Below are 25,232 nucleotides of genomic sequence, written 5' to 3' on the forward strand. Positions count from 1 at the left end.
GGAAAAATGCCTCTAGCGTATTCTGGATATATATCCGCGGAGTGATGCCTAACCCACACGCTGCAAAACCGTCACCGCCATTGCCTGAAAACACCGAACAAATAATTTATGAACCTGTCCATTCTCCTTATGCAAAGAAAATTGTGATCAGTCCGAAAGCCCCAGCTAGCGTGGGTGACAGGGAGTATGGACGAACTACTAAGCGAGCTAGCCACCGCCCAGAACAAGGCTTGCTTCCTGCAAGCCTAGAGGGGCGGACTCGAGAATGGCGTCGGGAGCGACAACCGATTGGAGAGCTACACGTCGCATAACGACACAAGCCTCGCCGCATAAACCGGATGGCAGCAATTAGGTAAAATGAGCACCCGAAGCCACAACCCGCAGCTGTGCCATCTGCGGGCATTCGAAATCGGACTGGTCCCTAATTCGCCACCGCTTTTATCAGGCAAGCTTTGACGATGAAGGAATCTTATTGACCAAAGAATTGAACAGGTTCATGCAGCGCCACATCATTTGTCTCACACTTGGTGTGTCGTGATGTGTCGCTGCTATACACCGCAGCGCTCGCGATCGCGGCGTTCCATGAAGCCTCGAATGACTCGAGATCCACATCGCTTGCGAGTGAGACATAAACATCAGTGCTTGACCGGGACGCTCGATTTTGGCGACTTTTGCCGTCTTCGGTAGAAGTGATACAACAGGATGTATATACTTTGTGGAGCTGGCTGCGAAGAAGCTTAAAGGCTGAGACACATTAAGACCCAGTAAGGTTAGCATCTCTGCTCCGAGTAGCACTACTCCGTATTCCGTTTAACCAAACTACGCCGAGACGGCTGGCGTGTGGCACAATCATTCGCTCCCGTGTTTAGTGCGCACACAACAGTTGTTAGCGTCGCTTGTACAGAAATAACTATGCCGGTAGGGCAGGTGATGTACACCGAGGGCATGGAGCTCCGCACGAGTTGGCGAAACCGGTCGTCGTCGAAGGGGGAATTATTTTTTCTGCGAGACACCTCACCATCGTTGCGATGTCAACGGTGGCTGCCGTGCATTGCAGGTACCCTTCGCTTCAGGATGGTCTAGATTCCGTCGCATTTCCTGCAATCCAGCTTGCCGATCTGCTGTCTCCGCTCGCTCATTTCCACCACGGACGTGTCCAACTCACGATGTGCCCATGGCCATATGAGATTCTACCAGTAACGGAACACGGTTGTACCGTAAGACATTATTGATGAATCTTGCTCAATCATTCTCAGACTGAAGGTTACCGATACAAGTAACAGAGTCTCCAAAAGCCCGGTGTGATAAGATCGCCTCTCAGGTCTGGGCCTTTATAAAAGGCGCACACTATTGGCTATAAGCTGATATGACTGAACCCCATGAAAACAGGGCGTGACTAGTCCATCTTTACCCAAATGCGTACAAGTATGGGTGCCTGAACTATTCGACAATGTCTCCAAGGCTGCGGGTAGGAATTGGCTGGGTTTCAAACTGGCCATCCGGAACGGAACATACCCCTGGGCGGGAAATTATTACCTGTCACTTGGGAGCGTTCGATTCATCTGGCAAGCTCGTTTAGCCGATGGAATAATTTAAACGGCGATGAGTGGATCTCGCGACGATCGCACACGCGCTAATTTTAAGCAAGGGAGAAGCGCAACGCCGTCCCTGATGGCCTGGACAGTCTATCACTTCTAGTAGTCAGCGAACCATGGTCCAACATCCGTCAGGGCCAAGTCCAGATGCTTCAATATTGTGGAAATGGTCGGTATGGAGCAGTCGAAATCAGGATTTATGGTGACATGACGTTCAGCGATATCTGACTCGAGCTTCTCCAAAATAGGTCGTTATGACCTCCCAAGAAGGTCTGTCTCAGGTCTCGGATGTTCCCACCCATGCTATGAGTCTGCTGGTGGCTTTTCACTGGAAGATGGGTGCTCCACCGTGCATGGGAGATTGCCTGTATTCCTGATGCGAGGCTAGAAGGGCAGATGGCTCGAATTGTGGACTGCGGTCTGTGACCCGGGTTACCATTTCGTCGAGCTCTGATGCATAGCGTCCGGCTCAAAGCCCGGTGCATTAGGGCATGCAGGGATGCTATATAAAGATCGAGCAATAACTCCGATGCCATTTGTTTGCTCAGCAATGATCCTTGTTTTTGCCAATTTTCACACCTCTTCCTCGTCTATCGTTATTTTTTTTTTGACGGCTTAAAACCCGTCGGTTTCCTGTTCAAGTCTCTCGTTTTATCCCTCTTTTTTTTATCATCAGGACCATTTCATATACTAGGCGGAGATTTCAGCCCAGTTCCCTCGCTATACCTTGTTGTCGACTATTCGTCCTCGACTCTGAGCACAATGCGTTCGAACATTGTCCTCCTCGCCGGCCTGGCGGTCTCGGCCCTCGCCTTGCCAACAGATGTATCCTTTGATCGCCGCGGCCTTATCGCTTCGGCCGGACTCGATCTCGGCGCCATCCTTACCAATGTCCTTGGCGGCGGTGAGGAGCGCTCGACGTCGCTCTTCTCCGGCCTCAGCGCCCAGGGTGCGGCAGCTTTGGAAGGGGGTGCCTTGGGATGCAATGCTGGCGATGTCCACTCCGACGCTCGCAGTGAATTGAAGTCATGGCTGTCGGGCTCCCAGGCCGACAAACTCGACAAGTCTCTCAGGGAACCCCTTCTGTCCTGGTGCGGCTCTGACTCTCTGACTCTGTCGGCCCAAGTCGTGGCCGCTCTGTCTATCTATATCCCGACGTGTGCAGAGATCGCCGCGCAAGAGCAGCTTTACGTTACTATTGACGGTATTTTCTCTTCTACCGGCCTCGAGTCTGAACTAGTCATTAGTGTCTCGGCTCAGGCTGCTCTTGATGCTTTCATCTCTGCTTCCCTTGACGTTGATGTCAACATCCTTGCTGGTCTTCGGGTTTGTGCTGCCGGTGGTGTTGTCACCAGTCTCTCTGCTGAGATCAAGGCCGCTTTGCTGGCTTGGGTGTCTCGCTCGGACTGTGGACTTGACTCCTCACTGCGAATCACTGTTCTCGCCTGGGTGGAGAGCCGGGTGGCTGGTGACTGCGGTCGTATCGGCTCTCTACCTGGCACTGCTCTGAAATGTGTTTCCTGCGGTTCCTCCGTTACTGTTTACGTAGAGGAGAGTGGTGTCTTGGGTGCCAGTGGCGTGGCCTTCCTCGAGGCTTTCCTGGAGGCCGACATTTCTGTCGATATTGATGTCGATGTCCGGACTGCCCTGGAAGGCTGTGCTCGCGGTAGTCTGGCTGTCGATATCGACCTTGATATTCGCGTTGCCCTGGCTGCGTGGCTGTCTGACTCCAGCTGCTCACTGGGTTCTGAGCTGAAGTCCGTCATTTTCTTCTGGCTGTCCTTCGCTGCTTCGGCTGAGGTTTCCGTCAACCTTGTCAGCGGCCTGCTCGGTGATATTACTGGCTTCTTGTCCGAGACTCTCACTTCCACTCTCAGTGTTGGTCTCCGTGGTGCTCTAGGTCTCTGCGCTGCGGGCGAGAGCATTACTGTCCTGTCGCTCGACACTCGCGCTGAGCTGGCTGCCTTCCTTGGTGGTTGCGCTGGTATTGAGATCGATATCACCATTGAGATTATCATTATCGAGTGGCTCACCGGCTGCAGCATGCCTGGTGCTCCTTCTGGCCATCCGCATCCGCATCCCCATCCCCACCCGCACCCGCATCCGCATACGACGACGACGACTACTACTACTACTCCTTGTGAGACCAGTACGCCTCCTCCACCTCCGCCTACGACTACCACCACTCCCTGTGAGACCAGTACGCCTCCCCCACCTCCGCCTACGACAACTACTACTCCCTGCGAGACCAGTACGCCTCCCCCACCTCCTCCTACGACAACTACCACCACTCCTTGCGAGACCAGTACGCCTCCTCCACCTCCGCCTACGACAACTACTACTCCCTGCGAGACCAGTACGCCTCCCCCACCTCCTCCTACGACAACTACCACCACTCCTTGCGAGACCAGTACGCCTCCTCCACCTCCGCCTACGACAACTACTACTACTCCTTGTGAGACCAGTACGCCTCCCCCACCTCCGCCTACGACAACTACTACTACTCCCTGCGAGACCAGTACGCCTCCCCCACCTCCTCCTACGACAACTACCACCACTCCTTGCGAGACCAGTACGCCTCCTCCACCTCCGCCTACGACAACTACTACTACTCCTTGTGAGACCAGTACGCCTCCCCCACCTCCGCCTACGACAACTACTACTACTCCCTGTGAGACCAATACACCTCCGCCTCCTCCGCCTCCGACTACTACCACTCCTTGTGAGACCACTACGCCTCCGGTTACCATCACCGTCACGTCGACCACCACCGTCTGCGGGTGCGATTAGATCGCGGCCGATTGACAAATTTTTCCACGGATTTCCGCCTCAATGTGATTTTTTTCTTTTCATTTAAATTCTTTCTTTTACTCATGAGAAGATGGCCTTCTACCCATGGAAAATGGCACTGCCGATATCCAATCTGCTTCCCTGCCTTTTTCTGCCCGTAGATATCTCTAATCCTAATGCTGGTTTACTCCGGGAGATCGTGCCCGACCATAGACTCTGTCTCTGGATCGGCCTTTTGGATGGAAATAACCAGTGGTGGTTCGAGTGGTAGTTACTAGTCTGTTGGAAGGCACCTTGCTGTACTCTCTCTGGAAGATTTGGCACCTGTTTTCTCCTTCCAATGGAGTACATTCCTTTTGAATCTTTATTATCCGGAAAGTTCCTTTTCTAATCATCGAATTGACTGAATAGATTCCTATCATTTGTACTCTATTCGTCTAACTGACGCCATAAACATGAGGCTAAAAAACACAAGAGCATATAACAACATCGAAATTAAGGTGATAATATTGTTAATAGATTTGACCTTCATGAATCGCGCGGCTATACGTGTCCCAGGGCTGCTTTCTGTCATAGCCAGTGGCTATAGCAAGTCCGTCCTAGAATATTCACCTACCTTTTCTCCGTCAGGGCGCTGCACAGCTATCAACGGCTCATGATGTAGCTTTTTGGCATAGTTCAGGCGAAGAGATCGGGCCGGTACATGCTTTTGGGATCTCTGGAATCACCAACTTGTTGGCATGACGCATGGCCATGCAAAGGCTAGGTCGGAGCAGAAACAAATGGCCACTAACCAACATGAGCCAAAATTGAGCCCTCCACACATCGGAAAACTTAGGTGTTCTCGGATTGTCGGTGATCCACCTCATTTGTCCTCCATAATCTCCTCATCTTCGTGTTTTGGTGGGTGTGATGACCGTCTTGCGGAGTCCTCGTCTTCATCAGCCGTCTTGCGTCTTTTGTCATCAGGAACGGATACAGAGCTGTCACGTCGCATCTTCCCGCCAGGGTGATATCGCTCCAATGAACGCCGCCGCTTTCCTTCCTTGTCTCGGAGATCCGTTCCTCGCAAACGCGAGGGTGACCGAGATGGTGATCTTCCACGAGAGGAGCGTCTCCTGCGCCGGTCATTCTGAGGGGATGAGGTCACGCTACGGGAGACAGACCGCCGTCTGTTTCGGTCTCTCCTGGGAGTACGTGAGCGTGATGAATCACTGCGGGAATTGGATCTAGCTCGATCACCGTAATCCGGACTGCGTCTCCTTGGCTCTCTACGATCCCGTCGATTGGGGGACATTGATCTGCTGTAGGAACGGCGACGGCGGTCAGGAGGTCTATTCCGACCTCCACGGCCTTGTCCACGGGGCGGAGGCGACCGAGAGAGGGACCGCGAAGGAGAGCGTGAGTGGGCAGGGGATTGGGAGGGTCGGCGACCTCTGCGAGAGCTGGATGGGACATAAGAATCGAAGTCCCGCCGGGGCGGAGGTTCACGGTATCTGTCACGGCTCCGATACCTGGGAGGCGAGGGTCGGGAGTCTCGAGGGCCTTGCCTGTCGTAGTCTCGGCCACCACGACCACCGCCCCTTCCCCCTCTTCCCCGGTCTGTGCGCTCTCTCCTTCTCAAATCCTCTACTTCGCGTTCCCGTGCTAGCTCTTGTTCTTTCTGGCGTCGCGCAGCTTCGGCAGCTTTCTCGGCTTCGATCTGCATACCTGGAATCAGATCATGACAGCTAATTGGATAGAACGATTTTCCATTACCTTCTCTTGTATGAGCTCAAGCTTCTTAGCTTCTAGAAGCTCTTTTGGAACTCCCTGCGGATTGGATTGACCACTGAGACACAAACTCCACAGCTCTTTGCAGAATTTGGATGTATCCTTGTCTAGGAACCCAGTGAGTTGGATTTGGAGGGACTTGATGTCGGGCTGTTGCAAGCAAGTGATTCGTTCGTTAGTAGTCTGTTTGCCGTGAGTGCAAGGGAGAAGACCTACAAATCGCGTTCCCTCGAGGAGGTTGAAACAGAGCTCGATGACAACGTCGTCTTCATTTCCAAGGATCTCGGATATCCGTTTGGCAATCCATCTATCGCAGGACAGGGTCAGCAATTGGCAGCCCAGCAGAGAAAGTCGCGACAAATGACTACTCACTTCTTCATCACCTCAATGTTTACCTTGGTCATGTCCACCTTCTGATTGAACTCAGGAGGGAACTTTGTCCGTTTCAGCAGCTTGGCATCAACAGGGGTCGCCATGATTGATTGCTCGCGTTTGCAGGAAAGCAGAAACAAGGAAACGCGAATGTGAGTCGTGACCAAAACTGCGTTAATGGTAAATCCAGGATGCCGTACTACAGCTTCTGCCTGAGGCATTACTCCAGAGATCGCTCGTAGCCCTAATCACGGGTCGTCCCTTTTGTCTCCATTATTATCGTCGGTTTATTCGGCTTATCTAGTAACCCTCACAATGGCAAAATACAAAGGTATATTATCACGTACCGATCATGAAGGCACCAGCCGCCCGTGGTCAGCAATAGAAATGGTAGTCAATGTCACGCAGTCCATCCTGCCACCCGCTGTTTGTGCTGCCAACACTGCACCGACTACCACTGGTATCTCAACTCTCTCCACCATACTTGAAGCTGGCTGGCGAGTCTTCCGAGTCACCCAACATAACCTCCAGAATCCACGCTAATGGGCCTTGGATGACCACGGCATCCCCGAAAGTCGCGTCAGTTTTGGGCGTGTAAGAGATCATGTGCAACCCGCACCAACCACTGTTGTAGGTCGACTCTTGGCTAAGCCTCAGTTTATGGACACCGAATCCATGACCACCTATAGATTTACAGAACGAGGGAATATTGCATAGCTTCTAGATATGGCCGATCTAGACTAAAAGGTATTTACTCTTACTATCGTCTCAATAGGTACATTTCGAGGGAACAATTTAAATGATTAACATCGTTAAGGTTACGTATGTATACCTATGAGAAGATCATACCGACAGACCTCAGTTTATCTTGGATGAGATGACAAGTACCTAATGACATTTTCAAATTATAGATAGTTATTCAGACGACAAGTGTAAAAGATCAGCATTCATCTCGAGACCTTATTTTAGCTTGGATTGAAGACAGAGGCCGTAGGTAGACAGAGGAAGCCTGTTGGGCAAAATATTGTTTAACTGTGACCTAGAATGTCCAGTTTCGGCGATAAAGCTGCCCATTATGATTCCCAATCTCTTCTCCCAAGTTTAACTCTGACACACATTTATCCCCGTCGTCTGTGATAACCCTCGCGCGAAGCATCGCGCAATCTTCTGGGTCGCTTTCTAGCGCAAATTGGATGTCTTCCGCACTTCGCCCGAAGAATCGACCCGCCCAGCTAAGGTAGCCTGTGCTAGATTAGCGCGATGTCAAAAAGACTGTTGGCATAAGGACATACCGTCAATGTTTCCAATGATTTCGTTCAAATCCATTTGAGCATCTCTGAAACTACCGTCATATTTCTGCGCTCGGCATCGAAGAGTTCCGAACTGATCAACAGTTATATCCTGGCAGGAATGATGGAAAGGCTGAAAAGGCATGTTGGCGATGAGAAGAAATAGGAGTATAAGAGAACAGATGGAAGAGGCCCTCCATTTTGGACCCACTCTTCTAGCAGCCATGATGTGATGTTTACACTAGTGTCTTAAATAGCCCAATATGTCATATTTTGCCCGCAAGCTGCACAGAACCATGGATGACGATGGCTAGAATCGAGACCTCTAATAATATAACATACATTCAAAGCTCGACGTCACTGACATTATTCATACTATATCTTAACCCGAAATAAATCTTCAATCATTTAAGAGAGAAGGTCATCATTCTTTGCCAAAGACCTCCTCAATTGCAACACCTAGATTTTGGATGCCTTCGGTCATTGTCTCCGGCGAACAGGCGGCAAAAGTCATTCGGAAGAATACTTCACTCATTCCATGCCTGCCTTGATCAGGTAGAAACCAGCTTCCCGGCGTTATCAATGTTTTGTTCTCGATTGCGGCATCCCATATCTGCTTTTCGATGTCTTTTGCCGAAAGCTGAGTTGCATTAGGGTGTTTTTTCCAGTTGATGGAAAACCAACCCTGAAAACCAGATCAGCACAATGATGCAATCCAGGCAATAATGCCGGGACTAATGTTTTTTCAACTCACGAAAAACCCAGCTCTGGGTGGCTCCCATCCGACCAAGTCAGTGGGCAAGTACTTCGCGCAAGCTCCGCACATGACGTTGCGGCGTTTGGTGTATTCATGTTGGAGGTATGTCAGCCACTTTGCCAAACCTAGTTGCCCCCAGTTATCGTGGAGTAGCTTGAACACTGCAATCTGCGAGAAGCCACTCGGACTCTGGACAGAGACCTCATGAGCTCTTGTCATTCTTTCCACAACCTGATCCGAGGCAACCACCCAACCCATGCGGACACCAGGGGCAATGATTTTGGAAAATGAGTCCATTCGGAAAACCCGGCCGTCTGTGTCCAAGCTCAGATACGATGGGATGAGTGATTCCCGAAACTCGTCCACAGTTTTGGGGCCGGGGACTGGCTCAATGTCCTCACCATCTACAAATGGAGGAAGTTGGATGTAGTAATAAGGGTCATCCTCGAGGATATAGAGGTTGTGACGCTGGGCTACGCTGTAGATCTCTCGGCGCCTTTGAATAGGAGCTGTGGCCCCTGAGGGGTTTTGACCGGTAGGAATTGTGTATAGTAGAGCAGGCTTCTTTGCCCCTCTAGCGGTCTCGTCCCAGGTGGACAGAACACGATCGAGATGTTCAGGAAGAATGCCGTCCTGGTCCATCTTTATGCCACAAAATCGATATCCTAGTGGAATAGCAGTTTCCAAGAACGCAGCAAACGTGTACTCTTCTGTGACAATATACTCTCCTGATTTTCCGAACATGCGCAAGGCAATATCCAAAGCCGAGGTATTTCCAGCAGTCAGTATGCACTTCCAATTTTGATATGGAGGATTGTGGAAAAGCTATTCTTTACCTCGAGTTGTCAGTCAAAATATAGTTACTGATCAAAAGGTTCAACAAACTTGCCTGAACATGCTCATTGATAAATCCCAGCAGCTGAGCAGAGCCAGTTCCTTGTCCATATTGCAGTGCAGTTGCAAGGTCGTAGGTGCTTAAATTATCGCGCTTGTCATACTTTCCAATGTGAAGCATCGTTGAACTAATGGACTTTTTTTGGCCGTATGCCTCATTTGGCCTCATTTTAGGTACCTCCAAGTTCATTTCATTGAAAGGAAAGTACTCTGGGGATGGTGCTCCAGGTCCGAGGGCGCGAATTCCTATGCCGAATATCAGAGGAATGATAATAATGGGCTACTGATAGTAGTAATTGAAAGAAAGTATTTACCGGGCTGTTCCATAATTTGGTGCATTCGTTGCATGACCGAATGCTGTGAATCGTAAGCGATATTTAGTACCATCTGATTGAGGCAACACCAAAACCATAGCGGGTCCCTCACGGTTCGAGAAGCACACTCAAAACTTAAGATATCTGATGAAATTATGGTAAAGTGAGTCCAATGAGTCAATTGGTATACCCTTATATCAGATGAAGACACATACCTTTCCAGTCCTTTGCAATGGCAAGCTCTCCTACTTGCCCCTTCTTCTCCCCTCTTAGTCCACCTTCGGGATTTTCCTCGGTCGCAGGAAATGGTGACATTTTCAAAGGCTGATTGGGAAGTAAATGAAAACACAAAAGTAGGTATTAGATCTTGGACTCGAGGTCGATTAGAAACATATGGCCCATGTGAGCCCTAGCCGACTCAAAAAGCCCACTGATGAAGCTTGGGCAGGGAGAGGGTTAACTCTTTAGCTATTTGATTTCGTGCTACATTGAATATCATACAGATCATCCAATAGAAAAGCTGTCTGATCTTTGACAGATTGATGCTTTTGCTTCGCCTGTAGTCACGCTGCAGGGCAGGCGCCGCAATTTACTAGACATCGTGCAACGCAGGAATATTGAATTTTAAATGAAGCTTCTCCATCAAACACTCAAGAGATAAGTAGCTAACATCAATAGTACTGTAATTAATTGATATATAAGAGGATTTATTTTCACGGCATTAAGCATCATGCAACCTGCAAATAGATCACTGCAATTGTGAACTAGTCCACCTATGCAGAGTGGGGAATATTCAAACAGATTAGCGAGTTTTGTGCATATTCAAAATTTGACAGAAATTCTTATTCATTTTTTTCTCACCATTATAAACATGAATTTGAGGAACCAGAAATGTTGTATTTAAAAAGCACTCGTGTTCTTATGTTGTGATGTTGTCGAAAAAATTAGAATTCGAATCGCAGAAGGTTTCTTACCAGCTGAAATTTCCCATTGAACACCTTCTTTTTCATAAAAATGCCACTGCCTCTTGTTGATCCGGAAATACCTGTGGGTGTCGTGAGGAAAACTCTTCCCAGCTATGCCGGATTCCATCATCTTGGCTGGTACGTTGGGAATGCTCGCCAAGCGGCAACCTACTATGTGACCCGCTTTGGCTTTGAAGTTGTTGCCTACCGTGGCCCTGAAACTGGCTCTCCTCTTCTGTCATCATATGTCGTGAAGAATGGTGGTGCTTGTCTGTCTTTCACGGCGCCTTTAGTAGGACCTCATAAGTCATGCGACAAACCGTCCAGTGAAGAGGACAGGCAGCTGGTCAAGGAGATTCACGATCATTTGACCAAGCATGGTGATGGTGTCAAGGATATCGCGTTCGAAGTTGACGATGTGCGCGGTATTTGGGAACATGCAGTTGCCAATGGGGCTTCTTCTATCTAGCAACCTACCGAACTTGCCGAAATAAAGAACGGCAAGATTATAAGTGCTACCATCACTACTTTCGGTGATACCACGCATACTTTTATCAACCGAAGCGAGTACCAGGGATCATTTTTACCAGGCTACAAGGAAGTTACGGAGCATGATCCTGTCAATGTTATACTTCCGAAGACCGCCTATATTGAAATTGATCATTGTGTCGGCAACCAGCCGTGGAATGGACTCGACCAAATTGTGCAATAGTATGTCGCTTTCAAATTTCAGTTCATCTGAAGGCTCCCTCTTTATGCTCACAATGTCTACCATATCCCATCACAGCTATGAGAATGCTCTCAATTTTCATCGTTACTGGAGTGTGGATGACAAGGACATGTGTTCTGATTACTCTGCCATGCGCTCCATAGTTGTTTCCTCTCCCGATAATGTGGTCAAGATGCCTTTAAATGAACCTGCAGTGGGACTCAAGAAGTCTCAAATCGAGGAGTATGTCCACATCCGTTTTTGATTTTTCGTCGCTGGCTACTGAGAATCTACTTTACTTAGGTTCGTCGACTACTACAACGGCGCTGGCTGCCAGCACATTGCGTTCCGCACCCACGACATCGTCTCGGCAGTTAAAAGTCTCAACAGCCGCGGGGTCAAGTTTCTCTCTGTTCCACCAAGCTATTATACAGCGATTCAAGAAAGACTAGCGGCCAAAGGCGTGACTATTGCGCAAGACATCAACTTACTACAAAAGTACAATATTCTCATTGACTTTGATGAGGGTGGTTATCTTCTCCAGATTTTTGCCAAACATGTACTCGACCGTCCCACGGTTTTTATTGAAATCATTCAACGAGAAAATTTCGATGGTTTCGGGGCTGGTAACTTCAAAAGCCTTTTTGAGGCGTTTGAAAGAGAGCAAGAGCTAAGGGGCAACCTGTAATGATAAAACTGGAGGACTGTGTTGGGCTCAAGCTTAAAACAATCTCGGGCTGAGGCGTTTGTGTTTTCTAAAAAAAAAAAAAGAAAAAGAAAAGAAAAAGAAATCGATCAATGCTTGTTGGATAAAATGCACTAAAATGGTCAGATGAGGAACACTGCGGCAATGTGGTTGTTGATATTACACTCAGTGCATTCGTGTATCAAGAGCGAGTGCTAAAAACGCCATCGTGTCTATTCGTATCAACATTAGGATGGAATTACTATATTTGCTCACATACTGACATCGCGTTAATACCCTAAAGCCACATCATTGTTGTTGCAAAGTGGACCATCAGATGTCTCAGCAACCCCAGAACAGTTTCCAAAGAATTTGATTTCTCACAAACGAACTAAAGTTTGGAAGGAACTCTGGATCCAGGTACAGGTGCCGACACCAAATAGTCAAGGTCTTTAGTATTAACCAAACCCGGGTGCGCCTGCGATGTGTGTGTAATTCCAACCAATTTCATCGCACTCTCCAGTTCGGCTTGGAGCACTAGATATAAGATCAGCAAACGAGCCTGATATAACATCCTTGAGATATTTTGACTCACAATCGATTAGATGAGATACTCCCTCCTCGCCATAGCTGAGAGCATACAGGAACGGGCGTCCGATGAGCACACCTCTAGCTCCCAGGCATAAAGCCTTCAAGATATCGGTTCCTCGAGTAATACCTCCGTCAATATAAACTTCAGTTTGCGTGAATACGTTGGGATTATAATGTCGTAGTTCCAAAAGAGTCAGCAAAGCCGGAGGGGAGGTATCCAAGTTTCGTCCCCCGTGATTGCTAAGTTTCATAATCAGCATCCCATTGAGGCAGAACCGCAAATAGAATGTGGCTTACCTGAGAATGATCCCATGGACACCATATTGCACAGCCAGCTCTGCATCTTCCACACATTGAATGCCCTTGATCATTAATCTCCCTTTCCAGATGCGCTTCAGCCACGCGAGATCACTCCACTCAAGGGAGCTGTCAATGAATCCACCCGTTGTGCGTGTGAGCCCACCTCCTATTTTATCATTTCTTGATGCGGTGCCTGTCATCGGCATTGAGACGACCTGCTCTGTTTTGACTCTCTCGTCTGCTTCTCGCTTGCCGGTTGTTGGGAAGTCGATTGTCAGTAAAATAGTTCGTATTCCTGCGGCCCAGACACGCTGGAGAAGATTCTCAGTCAAAGCCCTCTCTTTGTGAACATAAAGCTGAAATGTGAAATTTGTATTGGCTGGAACAGAAGCCACAATATCTTCCACTGGGTATGATGCAGTCGTTGCTATCTGTTTCTGTGGGTCAGCGTAGGTTTTTCATAATATCTTAGACCACCTACACATTGAATAATGCCCTTCTTCGCAGCAGCTCTAGCTATTCCCTTCTCTCCTTCCTCATTGGCCAACTTCGCCATTGCAGCTGGTGCGACCATAATAGGCAGAGACGATCCCATGCCTTGCATTTCACACCGTGTGTCGACATTCTGAACATTGCGTAGCAGCCGTGGCCGAAACCAAACACGGCTCCAAAAAGACTTGTTTGCCTCCAGTGTAACAAGATCTGTGGCTGCGGATGAATAAAAAGCCCATGCCTTTTTGGAAAATGTGTCCCTAGCGACTTGTTCAAAGTCATGCGTATTGATGATAGCAGATAGAGGCGGCTTTGGAGTTGTTTTAATGGTTGAAGGAAGTACCAGGCTGCCTTTATTTAACCGATCGTTCCATTCAGCATCGACTGTTTTAATATCGAGTCGACCAATGAGCTTCGAGGGAGAGAGAGTTTTCTCAACAAGGCCAGTGCTATGCACCTCCAGATAGGATTTCGTTGCATCATGACCTGCGTATTGGAGAATAGCTGATTCGCGAATAAAATAAAAGAGTTAGAAGCATGATGAAAGTCCATGTGAGGCGACCGTGTGGTTTCGATGTTCCTCGCTGCGAAGAGTGGAGAATAGCGACTCACCAGCATCCCCGCCAGGGTGAATACCCGCGAACTCGCTGAAATCCCAGACATTGTTCTCGACAACAAGCCAGCAGTGCCCTAACGTGCAATGCTTTGAAACTTCTTTTGTCGAGATGAGCTTTAAGTCAGACATAACCGGATGAGACATGGACAAAGCGCGAAGTCAAGGGCGTGCTGGAGCGAAATGAAGGAATAGTTAGAGTACACGGTACAAGGGAGCCACCATGGGCACGGACGTAAAAATTCACTCAAACCTAAAGCGCCCGGAAAGTACCCGCGGCCGAGGTCCTTGCGCATTCAAACGTTCCTTAAAAGGCATGTCAACACTTATGAAAGGATCTACATAGCACAGTGATCGGGTCATTCGGGAGATCTACCTGAGGTCCTACGACGAAAAGAAATTATTGGCGAAAATCATTTTATATACTGCATCGGTCTTAATATAATCTAGTGGGAAATTTTGAATCAATAATCGTTTTACCTGTCACATAGTTTTTTTTTTCGGAAGGAACAACTTGCTTTGATGTGATAGTAATGCATAATTAATGATCCCGTGCAGCACTACGCAGCTCCTTATGCAAGATTCTTATTATAATATGGGCATCGAACTAGTTGGTTGAGATGAACCGTAATTACTCCATATTGCCTTACTATCGGCATTAATGTCCTTGTCAATACCCAATAGTCAATGAGCTGAGACTAGAGCTTAGTGCGATCTACTAAACTCCGTGCATTCGTCACACCTGCCTACAGCACAAAACCAATATGAAGGAAGCTAGGGGAAGAAATGGGGAGATAGAAGGAGAGGAAATCACTTCGCCGTACCGGTCACGAGCACAATCAAAGATCCAGATTGCTTTTTCTACCCACATCTTTCCTTTGCTTACCGCTTCGTGCCTTTTATACAAATTTCATGATCTGGCCACTCTCGCGAATCGAGATGACCGACGCAACAGAACATACAAGCAAGAACACCTAAAAATAAGCAGCTATAAAATGTCGAAGGGAAGATTTTACTTGGAGCAAGACTTCAATACATTAAGTCCAGAGGCCAACAATGATCTCCACTATATAGTACCCGGTGAACACCAACCACTGCTGGGAAATGATGCCCCTATGCTACCCGAGGGCCTGAGTGACAATGAAAATACTGAGCAGACTACGCCCAAAAACGCCGCGATTATTATTTTCTGCGTTGCCTTCATGACCTTTATCGGAAGCTTCTTGGGCGGGCTCATCACAGTCGATATTCCACAGATCGCATCAGAGTTGAAGTTGGACCCTGGGGTAGAACTTTGGTTGGTTTCAAACAACGGCAATCTTCAAAAATATCAGAGGCATATAATACTAATCTTTCTTTCTGATCAGGCCAGTTTCCATGCAATCACTTTCCACTGGCTGCACCCTCTTGTTGGCAGGGTCCATCTCAGACGCAGTGGGGAGCAGAAAGATATTTCTGGTAGGATGCTTCTTGCAGTGTATATTTACTGTTGCCTGTGGTCTGTCGCAAACCGGCACCCAGCTTATTACCTTTCGTATTCTGTCCGGTGTCGCTATCTCACTATGCTTGCCATCCGCGATGAGTATCAATGTCGAAAATTTCCCAGCCGGGAAGCTTCGAAATATGGCCTTTGCTTGTATGGGTGGAGGCCAACCCATAGGTTTCGGAACGGGCATTATTGTTGGGGGCGTTTTGGCAGATACTATTGGATGGCGATGGGGCTTCTACTGCGCTGCCATTGCCAGTGCCCTCGGTTTCTTGTTATCTCTCTGGCAGCTTCCACTTCAGACCAAAGACTTAGAGCCAATTGCATGGGGGCAATTAGTCATTGGCATTGACTGGGTTGGAACCTTTGCTGTCAGTGCCTCAATGGCTTTTTTGTTGTACGCATTAGCGTGAGTGGCCGTTTTGAAACTCTAGCGCCTAGGCAAAAGTACAGAAGGCTAACGGAGACAAGTGCCATTACAGACGATGTACAGAAAATTCGTGATCCAGATGTTTTGGGGCCTTTGATTCTCGCTGGCAGTCTTCTCGTTGGGTTTGTTGTCTGGCAACGCCGCCAGGAAAAGCTGGATAGGCCGACAGTAATCCAGAATTCACTATGGGGAAACACGGCGTTTACTACTGTTTGCATGAACGTGTTCCTAATCTGGGGCTCGTTTAATGCTACCGAGCAAGTCATAAACTTTGTATTTCAACGAGTGCAAGGATTGTCGGTACTTACAACCTCCTGGCAGTTCTTACCAATCCCGATCTCCGGCACACTGAGTAGCCTTATAACTGGACTCATCTTGCATCAGGTTCGGGCAGACATTATTATCAGCACAACGACAATAATCTCAAGCTTCTCGCCAATAATGATGGCGTTGAGCGACCCAGCTTGGTCATACTGGAAATGCTCTTTTCCTGCCATTTTTCTCAATTGCATTGCGGCCGATTCTTTCTTCACCATTTCAAACATGATTATTGCTGGTGTCTTCCCTACTGAAACACAAGGATTGGCTGCAGGAGTATTCAATACTATCTCCCAGATTGGGAAAGCAGTTGGGATGGCTTTAACTGCGATGATTGCAAATGCTGTCACGGAGCACGGATCAAAAGTACCTGATACCAAGCATTCAGAAGAACAGCATCGAATCGCTTTGATGAGTGGATATCGGGCAGCATTTTATTTTTTGTTTGCGATGAATGTTATGAGTTTGGTGGTTAGTCTTGTTGGGTTGCGAAAAATTGGATATGTTGGAAGAGCGGTTGAATCTCGAACCTGACCTTTTTAGAGGGGTTTCATAGCACAGATAAACAACATAGACCGGCAGAGAATTCTGTTCAGCGATTCCAAAACGCATGGAATTTATCAGCCTGATAGTTGGGAAATATTTAGCTTGAAATCATCCTTGATAGAGACAGCCAATTGATCGTCAGTCAAAGTCTGACAGGCCACCACAGCCATTCCAGCGGCGCAGTCTATACATCTCTGGTATGCCTCGGGATTTCCGGCAGACGTAGTAAACTCGGAGGCATACTTTGGAATAGGCCCGTATTTTTGGCTTGACTATGGCAAGTTCGACCCCATTGCCATGGCGAGCTCCACCAGGAAACCTGTTTCCATCATGTATGGTGGTAGGGACTACCAAGTGACTGTTCAAGATGATTATCCGCAATGACATGGAGCTCTTCTCGAAAGAAACATTGTCCAGTTTCACTTACATGAACAACTGAACCATCTTTCATTGCGGAGATGGGTCATCAACACCACTCGAATGCAATGTTTTAGGGAAGCTGGATGTGCAAGTCATATTTGACCTTGCCAGATGGATATTGGGAGCACCATAGTAAGTGGTCGTATGTGTCTCGGAAGCTGTATTCTATACAAAAAATCAACATCGATCAATTTTTTTTTAAATTTGAACAGCACTACAATGTATTCTTGAATTTTTGTAATATTTGTAAGTCACTGGTTTTCATTTAACTTGCCCTCACTCTACCAAATAAGTTTGGTTTAAGTCGACATGCAGCGCGATGTCTTCCACCAGCTCATCTGTTAACGGTGATAGTAGAATGTCGATCCAAACAATGTCTCTTGCAATCTCAACCAGGAAGTATGGGGTTGTGATATTAGTCGCACGCAATTCTCTCTGCATCTCCTGTATGTATATTCCTCTTTCGTCACGGTGCTGCAACAAAGCAACAGTGACAAGAGCCCACATTTTGAGTTCAAAATATCTTTTTCCGACCACTTTTACGTTCCGAGACATGAATTCAGTAGTTTTGAGCTCCAATGCGACTCTCTCGCTCGCTGGGAACGCAAAAAGCTCCTTCAACCTTGACATAAGCATGAGGCATGTCAGCCGCACCATCTCTCTCGCGATAAGATCTTCCGCGTCATCCATGATCTCGAAATTGAAGGGGAGCCGCGGCATCGAGAGCAAGGAGTGAACACAGGGGCCGAACAAGCTGATTGCGTCGATATCCCTCTTCCAGAATGATGTGGAGTGGCTATTGGTGTTTATCACACCGGCAATGGAGGAAATCATTCGTAACACCTCACCCGACGAAGCTTTCGTGCGAGAGTTAAGTTGGATAAGCAAATTTTGTAGCCTTTGTGAAGCCCCCCTCAAAGATTTGTTAGATGTACCGACATGATCTGTTGGAAGGCTAAATCTCGGAGAGGAGTCAAAGATCATGGCACCAGCTAGATCGTACCTTTACGCGAATCAGTCAGGAACCTTTACCAAGAAATAAAAACGATTTGAGTGCTCACATCAATATGAGAAGGGGCAGATTGTGTCCGAGATTGGCAAAGCCACCGCGTATTTTAGCTATGATGCTTAGGCCATCCATGTGGATCCTCCAGCTATCCCAATCGAAGTGCCTCATCTATGAAGAAAAAAAAGTTATTCAAGAGCTTGCATTAGAGATTGGAGGGCATACAGTAAGACAGACATGGGCCAATATGTTTGCAATGGCCCCTTCAGTATCACTCTCCACAAAATTATTCAGCCGCCGTCTCAGTTGTCTGGTTGAAATTTCATAGTGGCTTAAGACTTCCGGACTTTTGATAGAACCGTTGTTGCCATTGATGCTGTTCAAAAAATCAGCAGCATTTCCGAGAGTCACATGAAATGCCCCGGGGTCGCTCAATGCTGTAGTAATCCAGATTGTTTTGAATGCCTGGTAAGGGGCTGTATTGACTGATATAGAGCAGACATTGTTAGATGATGTGAACGGGGACTCAACGCAAAGTATTAAACTCTTACGAAAGTGCATAAGCTCGAGAACACGCATATCAGCATTGACAGGGAAACTACCGAGCGTAGCTAGGCCTCGATTGGGTGAAACAGTGCAGATGTTTGCGCCACAGAGCTGGGAAATTTCGTAGTTATCCGTTTCTGAACGAGATGTTGTGGGGGTGACTTGGGGAAAGGTCTCTTTTCGCCGTGGGCGCCTCCGTCGTTCGCCTATATCCTTCATTACGTGACGACGGATCTCCGTGCGAACCGCTTTCTTTCGACGAACATCATCTGGATGAGATAGGTTTACGAACTTGAGATCCAGAGCGGCCAAAGGTTGTGCACCTATTAGTTTTCTCGCTGGCACTGGTGATCCATCTGCGGGATAGACGGGGATGATCGGCGCCTCCTGTGTTGGTAGCCGAGCATCTTCAAGCTCCCAGTCCCTTCTGTTCATTGTATACCCGAGTGATAGAATCAATGATTGATCCAAATTATTGCAAAACGTCGCATGGGTTTACCCCGCTTACGCGTAGATAAAGTATTTGTCAGCAAAGACGAGCATTCACTTCTGGCAGTTCACTTACATACAGTATCATGCCCAGTAGTGATCCATCTACATATTCAAACTTCAACAAGATGAAAAAAAGGTTCAGAACACAGGAAACTAAGAATCACATTTCAAACGTGGTAACTCTAGGTACAATTGAAGCTAAGGAAGTTATATGATGCCAAATCACGCACTCCAAGGTAGATAGCAGCGCTGATCCAGACTTCTGACAAGTCTGGAAAATAGTGCTTGACAAAATCCAAGATCAAAGCTGATCAATCCACTGAAGCGCAATCTCAGGGTCCAACCGTTGGTGATATTCGGGGTTCACAAAGGAGTTGCGCACAATTCCCTTCTTGTCGACAAGAATCGTCGCAGGAACCGGAACCTCCAGCTGGTTATTGCCGTACCGCTTGTTCCAATCCACGCCAAATTTATCATAGACAGTTCGCATAGGTTCAGGTTGAGCGAACACAATTCCGAGCTGCTTCGCCAGCTCGTTGTTAACGTCCGAAAGTACGGGGAATTTCAACGACAACTTCTCGGAGGTGGACAGCGATTGATCAGGTAGCTCCGGAGATATTGCTACCAAGGTAACGCCTCTCTTGCCAAAATCTTCAAGATGCATTTGAAGCGCACGCAACTCAAGGTTGCAGAAAGGACACCATTCACCACGGTAGAAAGAAACCAGGAAAGGCCCTTTAGCCAGGAGATCATTCAGCGTCAATTTGTTGCCGGTCGCATCGCTCAACTGGAATTGCGGAAAGGCACTTCCGGGCTGAATCGCTTTTGCAGGGTCGTAGGTGTTTTTGAAGTCGGCTACCGTTTTAGTTATGACGGAAGACAGTTCCTTCGGGGCAGTTTCAAGAAACTGGGTGTAGGTGGTGGACAATTCTTTGCTGAGGGCCATTGTGCCAGTAAGTAAGACCTTTAGAAGGCAAGATCAAAGAAAGAATTGATGGAAGTTATGTCTGATATAGAGCAAATGTATGTTGTGATAGAGCAACGAAAGACATTGTTGAGGGTAGAATGCACGTATTTAAGCACTTCAGATCGGCTTTACAACTCGCTAGCCGAATCCGATATTATTAATTCAAAGACCGGTCTCTGATGATTTCCAATCCCATGGAATGAGCTAGACACTTATTATCGGCCAGGCCTGAGAAGCCCGTGGGGTGTAGACACGCTAGAGATCGTTGCGAGAGATAATCTACAAGCGATCAAAATTGTGTTCCCAGTTAGGAAATAAGTGAGTGGACCGATCTAGCCTAATACGGACGTTGGTCATCCCTGCTAGCCGGAACCTAACGCTTATTTAGGCTTAGTCGCGAGATTTTAGTTTCGGAGTGAAGCGCTTCTGGCATCACCAGATGTAAGAACAGCACAGAGAAATGCCCGAAGTCTACACGTTATTACCAAGCGACCGATACAAAAAATCAGATTACCAATAAAGAAGCCAGGGATACAAGTTGGCTATCTCTCATGACAAATTGACCGGCCGTAGGTCGAGAGTATAAGTATCTATATCAGATCCTGATCTGTTTCGAGTCTAAACGGAGTCACAGATTTTATCGTTCAAACCCGAGACAGTCCAAGTACCTGCTTCGTTGATACGGACTTTTCAGGCGTTGCTCGCTCTTACTATTGCAAGTATTTCCTCCGCAATGTCGCAACTTATTGTGATTCTTGGTGTGACTGGTGTGCAAGTATGTTCAAATTGCTCTGTACACGACTTTTTCGCGATTTTTCCCCCTAATTCACTGAAAAAACACTATAGGGAAGCTCGGTCGCCGACACCTACCTTCAAACTACCGGTTGGAGGATTCGCGGTGTGACACGCGATCCCACATCCGACAGCGCAAAGGAATGGGCAGCAAAGGGCGTTGAAATAGTCAAAGGCGACCTTGACGACGTGGACTCTTTGAAGCAGGCCTTTGTGGGAGCTGACATTATTTTCGGTGTCACCGACTTCTGGACAGTCTTCCAAGATCCAGAAAGCCAGAAGAAGAAGAAGCCCAGTCAAGACCTCGTGGAATATTGCTACGATGTGGAGCTACGACAGGGCAAGAACATTGCCGATGCTGCGACGACTGTCCCTGGCCTATCTCGATACATCTTCAGCTCAATGGCCCATGCGGGGACCTCCAGCAATGGCAAGTTCGCTCAGGTATATCACATGAACTCCAAAGCAGATGCAGCTCGTTATGCACAAAGCCTCCCAGCCCTCGCTGGAAAGTTTTCGCAAGTCCAGGCGCCTATATATTTCCAGCTTCCTTGGCAATGGGGACTTCCTACAACTCCGAAGAAGGTATGGATAGAATGCAGCATTCTTGACACAATGGAAGCTAATGCTTTATTGTATAGGCAGTCGATGGCACCTGGCGGATGGCCGGCGTCGGCCCAGGTGATAAGGGTATTCCGTTCGGACACGTCCGCAAGGACTTAGGTCCCTGCGTTAAGTCGGTCGCTGAAGCTGAGCCAAATGTCAATTTATTTGCTGTTGGGCAATACGTGTCATGGTCAGATTACCTCCGAATCTTTTGCGAGACTCAAAGCTTAGAGTACGGTGGCTATGATGAGCTTTCCTACGACAGGTTCTGCGAGCTGCTTCCTGGTGGTCTTGGTCATGAGTTCGCCCACAATGTGCTGTTCGCACTGGAGTTTGGTTACGAAGGTATCGACCCTGCAGTAATCAGACCTGAAGAGGTAGGTTCAAGCAAAGATCGGTTTTGCTGCTGCTCAGTGACGCTGATACTATTTCTGTAGTTGGGTTTAAAGATGACTTCTTTCCGTGAATATTGCCAGGAGACTGATTTCTCGGTACTGAAAGGAGCGGAATGAGACGTGTAGTGGTTATACTGAGATCAAGAGCAGTGCAGTACATATAATTGGGTTTAATATTTGGTGATGTTCAGCTCTACATAGGCTTTTCTGATATCCTCGGATCATACCCCAGACCACCCTTTGTTGGTTCGGGCGCAAAAGTGCTGAACCTCTGTTGGGTCCAATTTCAATTCCTTCGATAAGGATGGATATTGGGCTCCATTCGCACGTAGTGCGTTAAGATGTTGGCTGGATTTCAGAAGAGCGTATTTTCGAGCGGTGCGATACATATTCTATCCTTCTGGCCTAGAGCCCACTCAAGTGATGCAGTCTACTCCTTCAACAAATGATAAAATTGTTCACTGTATGTCTGTTTTCTTCGATCTGGTAGTCTGGTGCGCTCTGTTTAATGCACTCTTTCTTCCTCCTTCTCAGCCCGTTTCCTCCCAGTGATACAAGTCTATGGACCTTGTAAATAGGTGACAGATAGATCAATTCTTGTAAGCACCATTAAACACCCAGATCAATTAATGCAGGGAGAGATAAAGACTGTTCAGCCCATGGAGGATTCATATTCCTATTTTTAGATAGATTTTCCGAATTTGCTTAAAGCCGAGCGTCCATTGAAGCTCCATTTTTCATGATTTGAGAGCCAACCCCCCAACGTTTATCTACCTATTAAACAAAATATTAGCTCAAGAACGAGGATCAAGCAGACAGATAAAATACTCACATCGGCGATATGATCATACCCCAATAACTCCGGAGCGGTCCCAGGGTCGCGCCAAACCATCGCCTCGCCTGGAGGCGTGGGAACCATCTGCATTTCCTTATCACGCGCCTCTTGCTCAGGACCGTCTGGCATATGCTCCAAGTATCTTTGTCTATGTGATCTTTTGATGACCTTGTGAGTTCGATCCTTTCGGCATTTTTGAAAAACATCAAGAGCATGACACTTGGCTTCCAGAAAACTCCTAGAATATTTACTGATTTTAGGATCATTTGGGAGACGGGAAAGACATTCTCCAAGAACTGCCCCGTCTTCGAATGCCATCCCCGCTCTAAGATATATCGCATTAGTAACGTGATATGATATCACAGTCTTGGATTTGAAGATGGATTCCTCACCCTGCTGCTAGGTAGGGCAAGGTTGCGTGGACCGCATCTCCAAGCATCACCCATGATCCTGATGGATGTGACCATTCGTAATCCCCGAATCTGATGCACAATCTCCATTTGTGGACTGATGTGCAAAGATCCAATAGCTTTTTGATACTATAAATAGTCAGTATCAATGGCAGTTCTGCTCAAATATTTGCATTGCTCACCGGGGATCCCATTCCTTGAACATAGAACGCATCTCTCTAACATTTCCTTGCACAGTTGTTTCTAAAGTGTCTTCAGGGATATCATCGGGAACCAGAAGAACCATATTGAACAATTCTTCGTTAAGAACATAGTTCACTATACTCCATAATCAGCCAATGGACAATTCGCTTGTCATTTCCATAAAACAAACCAATATGCTTGTCAGGGCCAAGCCAATAGTTAATTTGAGGATCAGTTATGAGTGGGCGCAACTCGGGATCTTTCATCATATCTGGAACAGAAAGCAGAAGTCGATATGCCAAATCCCCTGTCTTTACTGGCGGATCCGGACGTCCCAGGAAGCGTTCCGTCAGGTTCCCAAATACACCATCGGCACCGATTAGAAAGTCACACCTCCACTGACTGCCGTCCTCAGTGCGTACAGTGGTCGTCGCTCCATCCGGACTTACAATTACGTCCACAACCTTGGAATTACAGGTTATCTTGCCGCCAAGCTCTTCAAGTCGGCGGATCAAGGTCTTCTGCAACTTCGGTCGATGAAAGCAGCGATACCATGTTCCTGGGTAGTGGCTCTGTGACTCGTTAAAATCCATGGAAGATATGCGATTACCCTTCCAACCATTAAAGTGGCACCATCGGGGCTTCACCCAGTGCAGTGAGAGATTTTTCTCTAGTCCCCAGTTTTGCAGTATTCGTGAGCTGTTGGGAAGCACTTGGATCCCAGCTCCCACCTCTCGAATCTCGGTGGTTGCTTCCAGAACTTGCACATTGTGGCCAGCGAGAAGACAGCTTATGGCTGCACCCAAACCGGCAAGCCCTGCACCAACAACAAGGATCTAGAACGGGAAGTATCAACAGCTGCTAGAAAGGATTCCAATATGAAAATAGGCTGGACTAACATTTAGGGTGCATGATTCTGTCCGCACTTGCTGTGGTTTGATATGGATCCTTGGAGCCATTCTCGAGGTCTACTCCAGTGAGTTCGAGGGTATATCTTTTGCAAATACAAATTAGCACCAGGCAGCTTTATAATCCAGTACATCTTATATTTGAGGTTACAAAATTTACGTAGTGTTCTTTGCTAGTTGAGATTTCCATAGACTATTGAATGATGTCCGGCTTTCGATCCCAACTTGGCCAGAATTGATGCTTCATGATATTTTGAGCCGCATTGTTTTCACATCATTAAATAAATATTTCATTTGTTTTTGGTGGCCCTACATGATCTATTATATTGAGCCAACCACTTCTGCAGGATTGTGATGAGCGTGCTTAGCGCATAGTCACACAGACTATTAATGCGATGCCCATTATCGTCGGAGTATGCAAGCTGCTCTATGGTCTGAGCGTCCGACAACGGATAGTTTTCTACGTTCCCTTACTCGAACCAAACATTTTTCTTTTTATGAATGAACACGATCCTAAATTCCATGCTAGGAGTATGAGAGTTGCTCAATCTTCGCAGATACGTTTAAACATCATATTATTGATTTCTGTTATCATTATCTGAAAAAAATAGTACACAGCAAATCCTCATAAAGATCTAGATACTAGCACGAGTCCTATAACCAGAATTGGAGATCAAACAATGGTCTCCAGGTCCCCCAGCACTTCACGAACCTTCTCTCTCGCTCGTCTCAAGTCTTCATCCACTTGCCCAT

General features: G+C 47.4%; 5 protein-coding genes across 5 annotated transcripts; 3 read left to right on the forward strand and 2 right to left on the reverse strand.

Annotated features, from left to right (window-relative positions):
- Positions 1–2,357: 2,357 nt before the first annotated feature.
- On the forward strand, positions 2,358–4,054 carry PFLUO_LOCUS342 (uncharacterized protein; the record flags this gene model as incomplete). The annotated part of the gene is made up of 2 exons (XM_073780678.1): positions 2,358–3,735; positions 3,792–4,054. 2 exons carry the CDS (start codon positions 2,358–2,360, stop codon positions 4,052–4,054), a joined length of 1,641 nt encoding a protein of 546 aa, XP_073634440.1.
- A 2,047-nt stretch (positions 4,055–6,101) lies between these two features.
- Positions 6,102–6,634, reverse strand: PFLUO_LOCUS343 (uncharacterized protein; the record flags this gene model as incomplete). The annotated part of the gene is made up of 3 exons (XM_073780689.1): positions 6,102–6,308; positions 6,375–6,465; positions 6,531–6,634. 3 exons carry the CDS (start codon positions 6,632–6,634, stop codon positions 6,102–6,104), a joined length of 402 nt encoding a protein of 133 aa, XP_073634441.1.
- Positions 6,635–10,798: 4,164 nt separating this feature from the next.
- PFLUO_LOCUS344 (uncharacterized protein) lies at positions 10,799–12,146 on the forward strand (the record flags this gene model as incomplete). The annotated part of the gene is made up of 4 exons (XM_073780700.1): positions 10,799–11,167; positions 11,219–11,460; positions 11,537–11,701; positions 11,762–12,146. 4 exons carry the CDS (start codon positions 10,799–10,801, stop codon positions 12,144–12,146), a joined length of 1,161 nt encoding a protein of 386 aa, XP_073634442.1.
- A 7,538-nt stretch (positions 12,147–19,684) lies between these two features.
- PFLUO_LOCUS345 (uncharacterized protein) lies at positions 19,685–20,329 on the reverse strand (the record flags this gene model as incomplete). The annotated part of the gene is made up of 1 exon (XM_073780711.1): positions 19,685–20,329. The coding sequence occupies one exon, from the start codon at positions 20,327–20,329 to the stop codon at positions 19,685–19,687; it is 645 nt and encodes a 214-aa protein (XP_073634443.1).
- A 754-nt stretch (positions 20,330–21,083) lies between these two features.
- PFLUO_LOCUS346 (uncharacterized protein) lies at positions 21,084–22,260 on the forward strand (the record flags this gene model as incomplete). Its single annotated transcript, XM_073780722.1, has 4 exons — positions 21,084–21,125; positions 21,197–21,727; positions 21,784–22,125; positions 22,186–22,260. 4 exons carry the CDS (start codon positions 21,084–21,086, stop codon positions 22,258–22,260), a joined length of 990 nt encoding a protein of 329 aa, XP_073634444.1.
- Between the last annotated feature and the right edge of the window lie 2,972 nt (positions 22,261–25,232).

This window comes from Penicillium psychrofluorescens, assembly GCF_964197705.1.
Source record: "Penicillium psychrofluorescens genome assembly, chromosome: 1".
In the NCBI taxonomy this organism is placed as follows: domain Eukaryota; kingdom Fungi; phylum Ascomycota; class Eurotiomycetes; order Eurotiales; family Aspergillaceae; genus Penicillium; species Penicillium psychrofluorescens.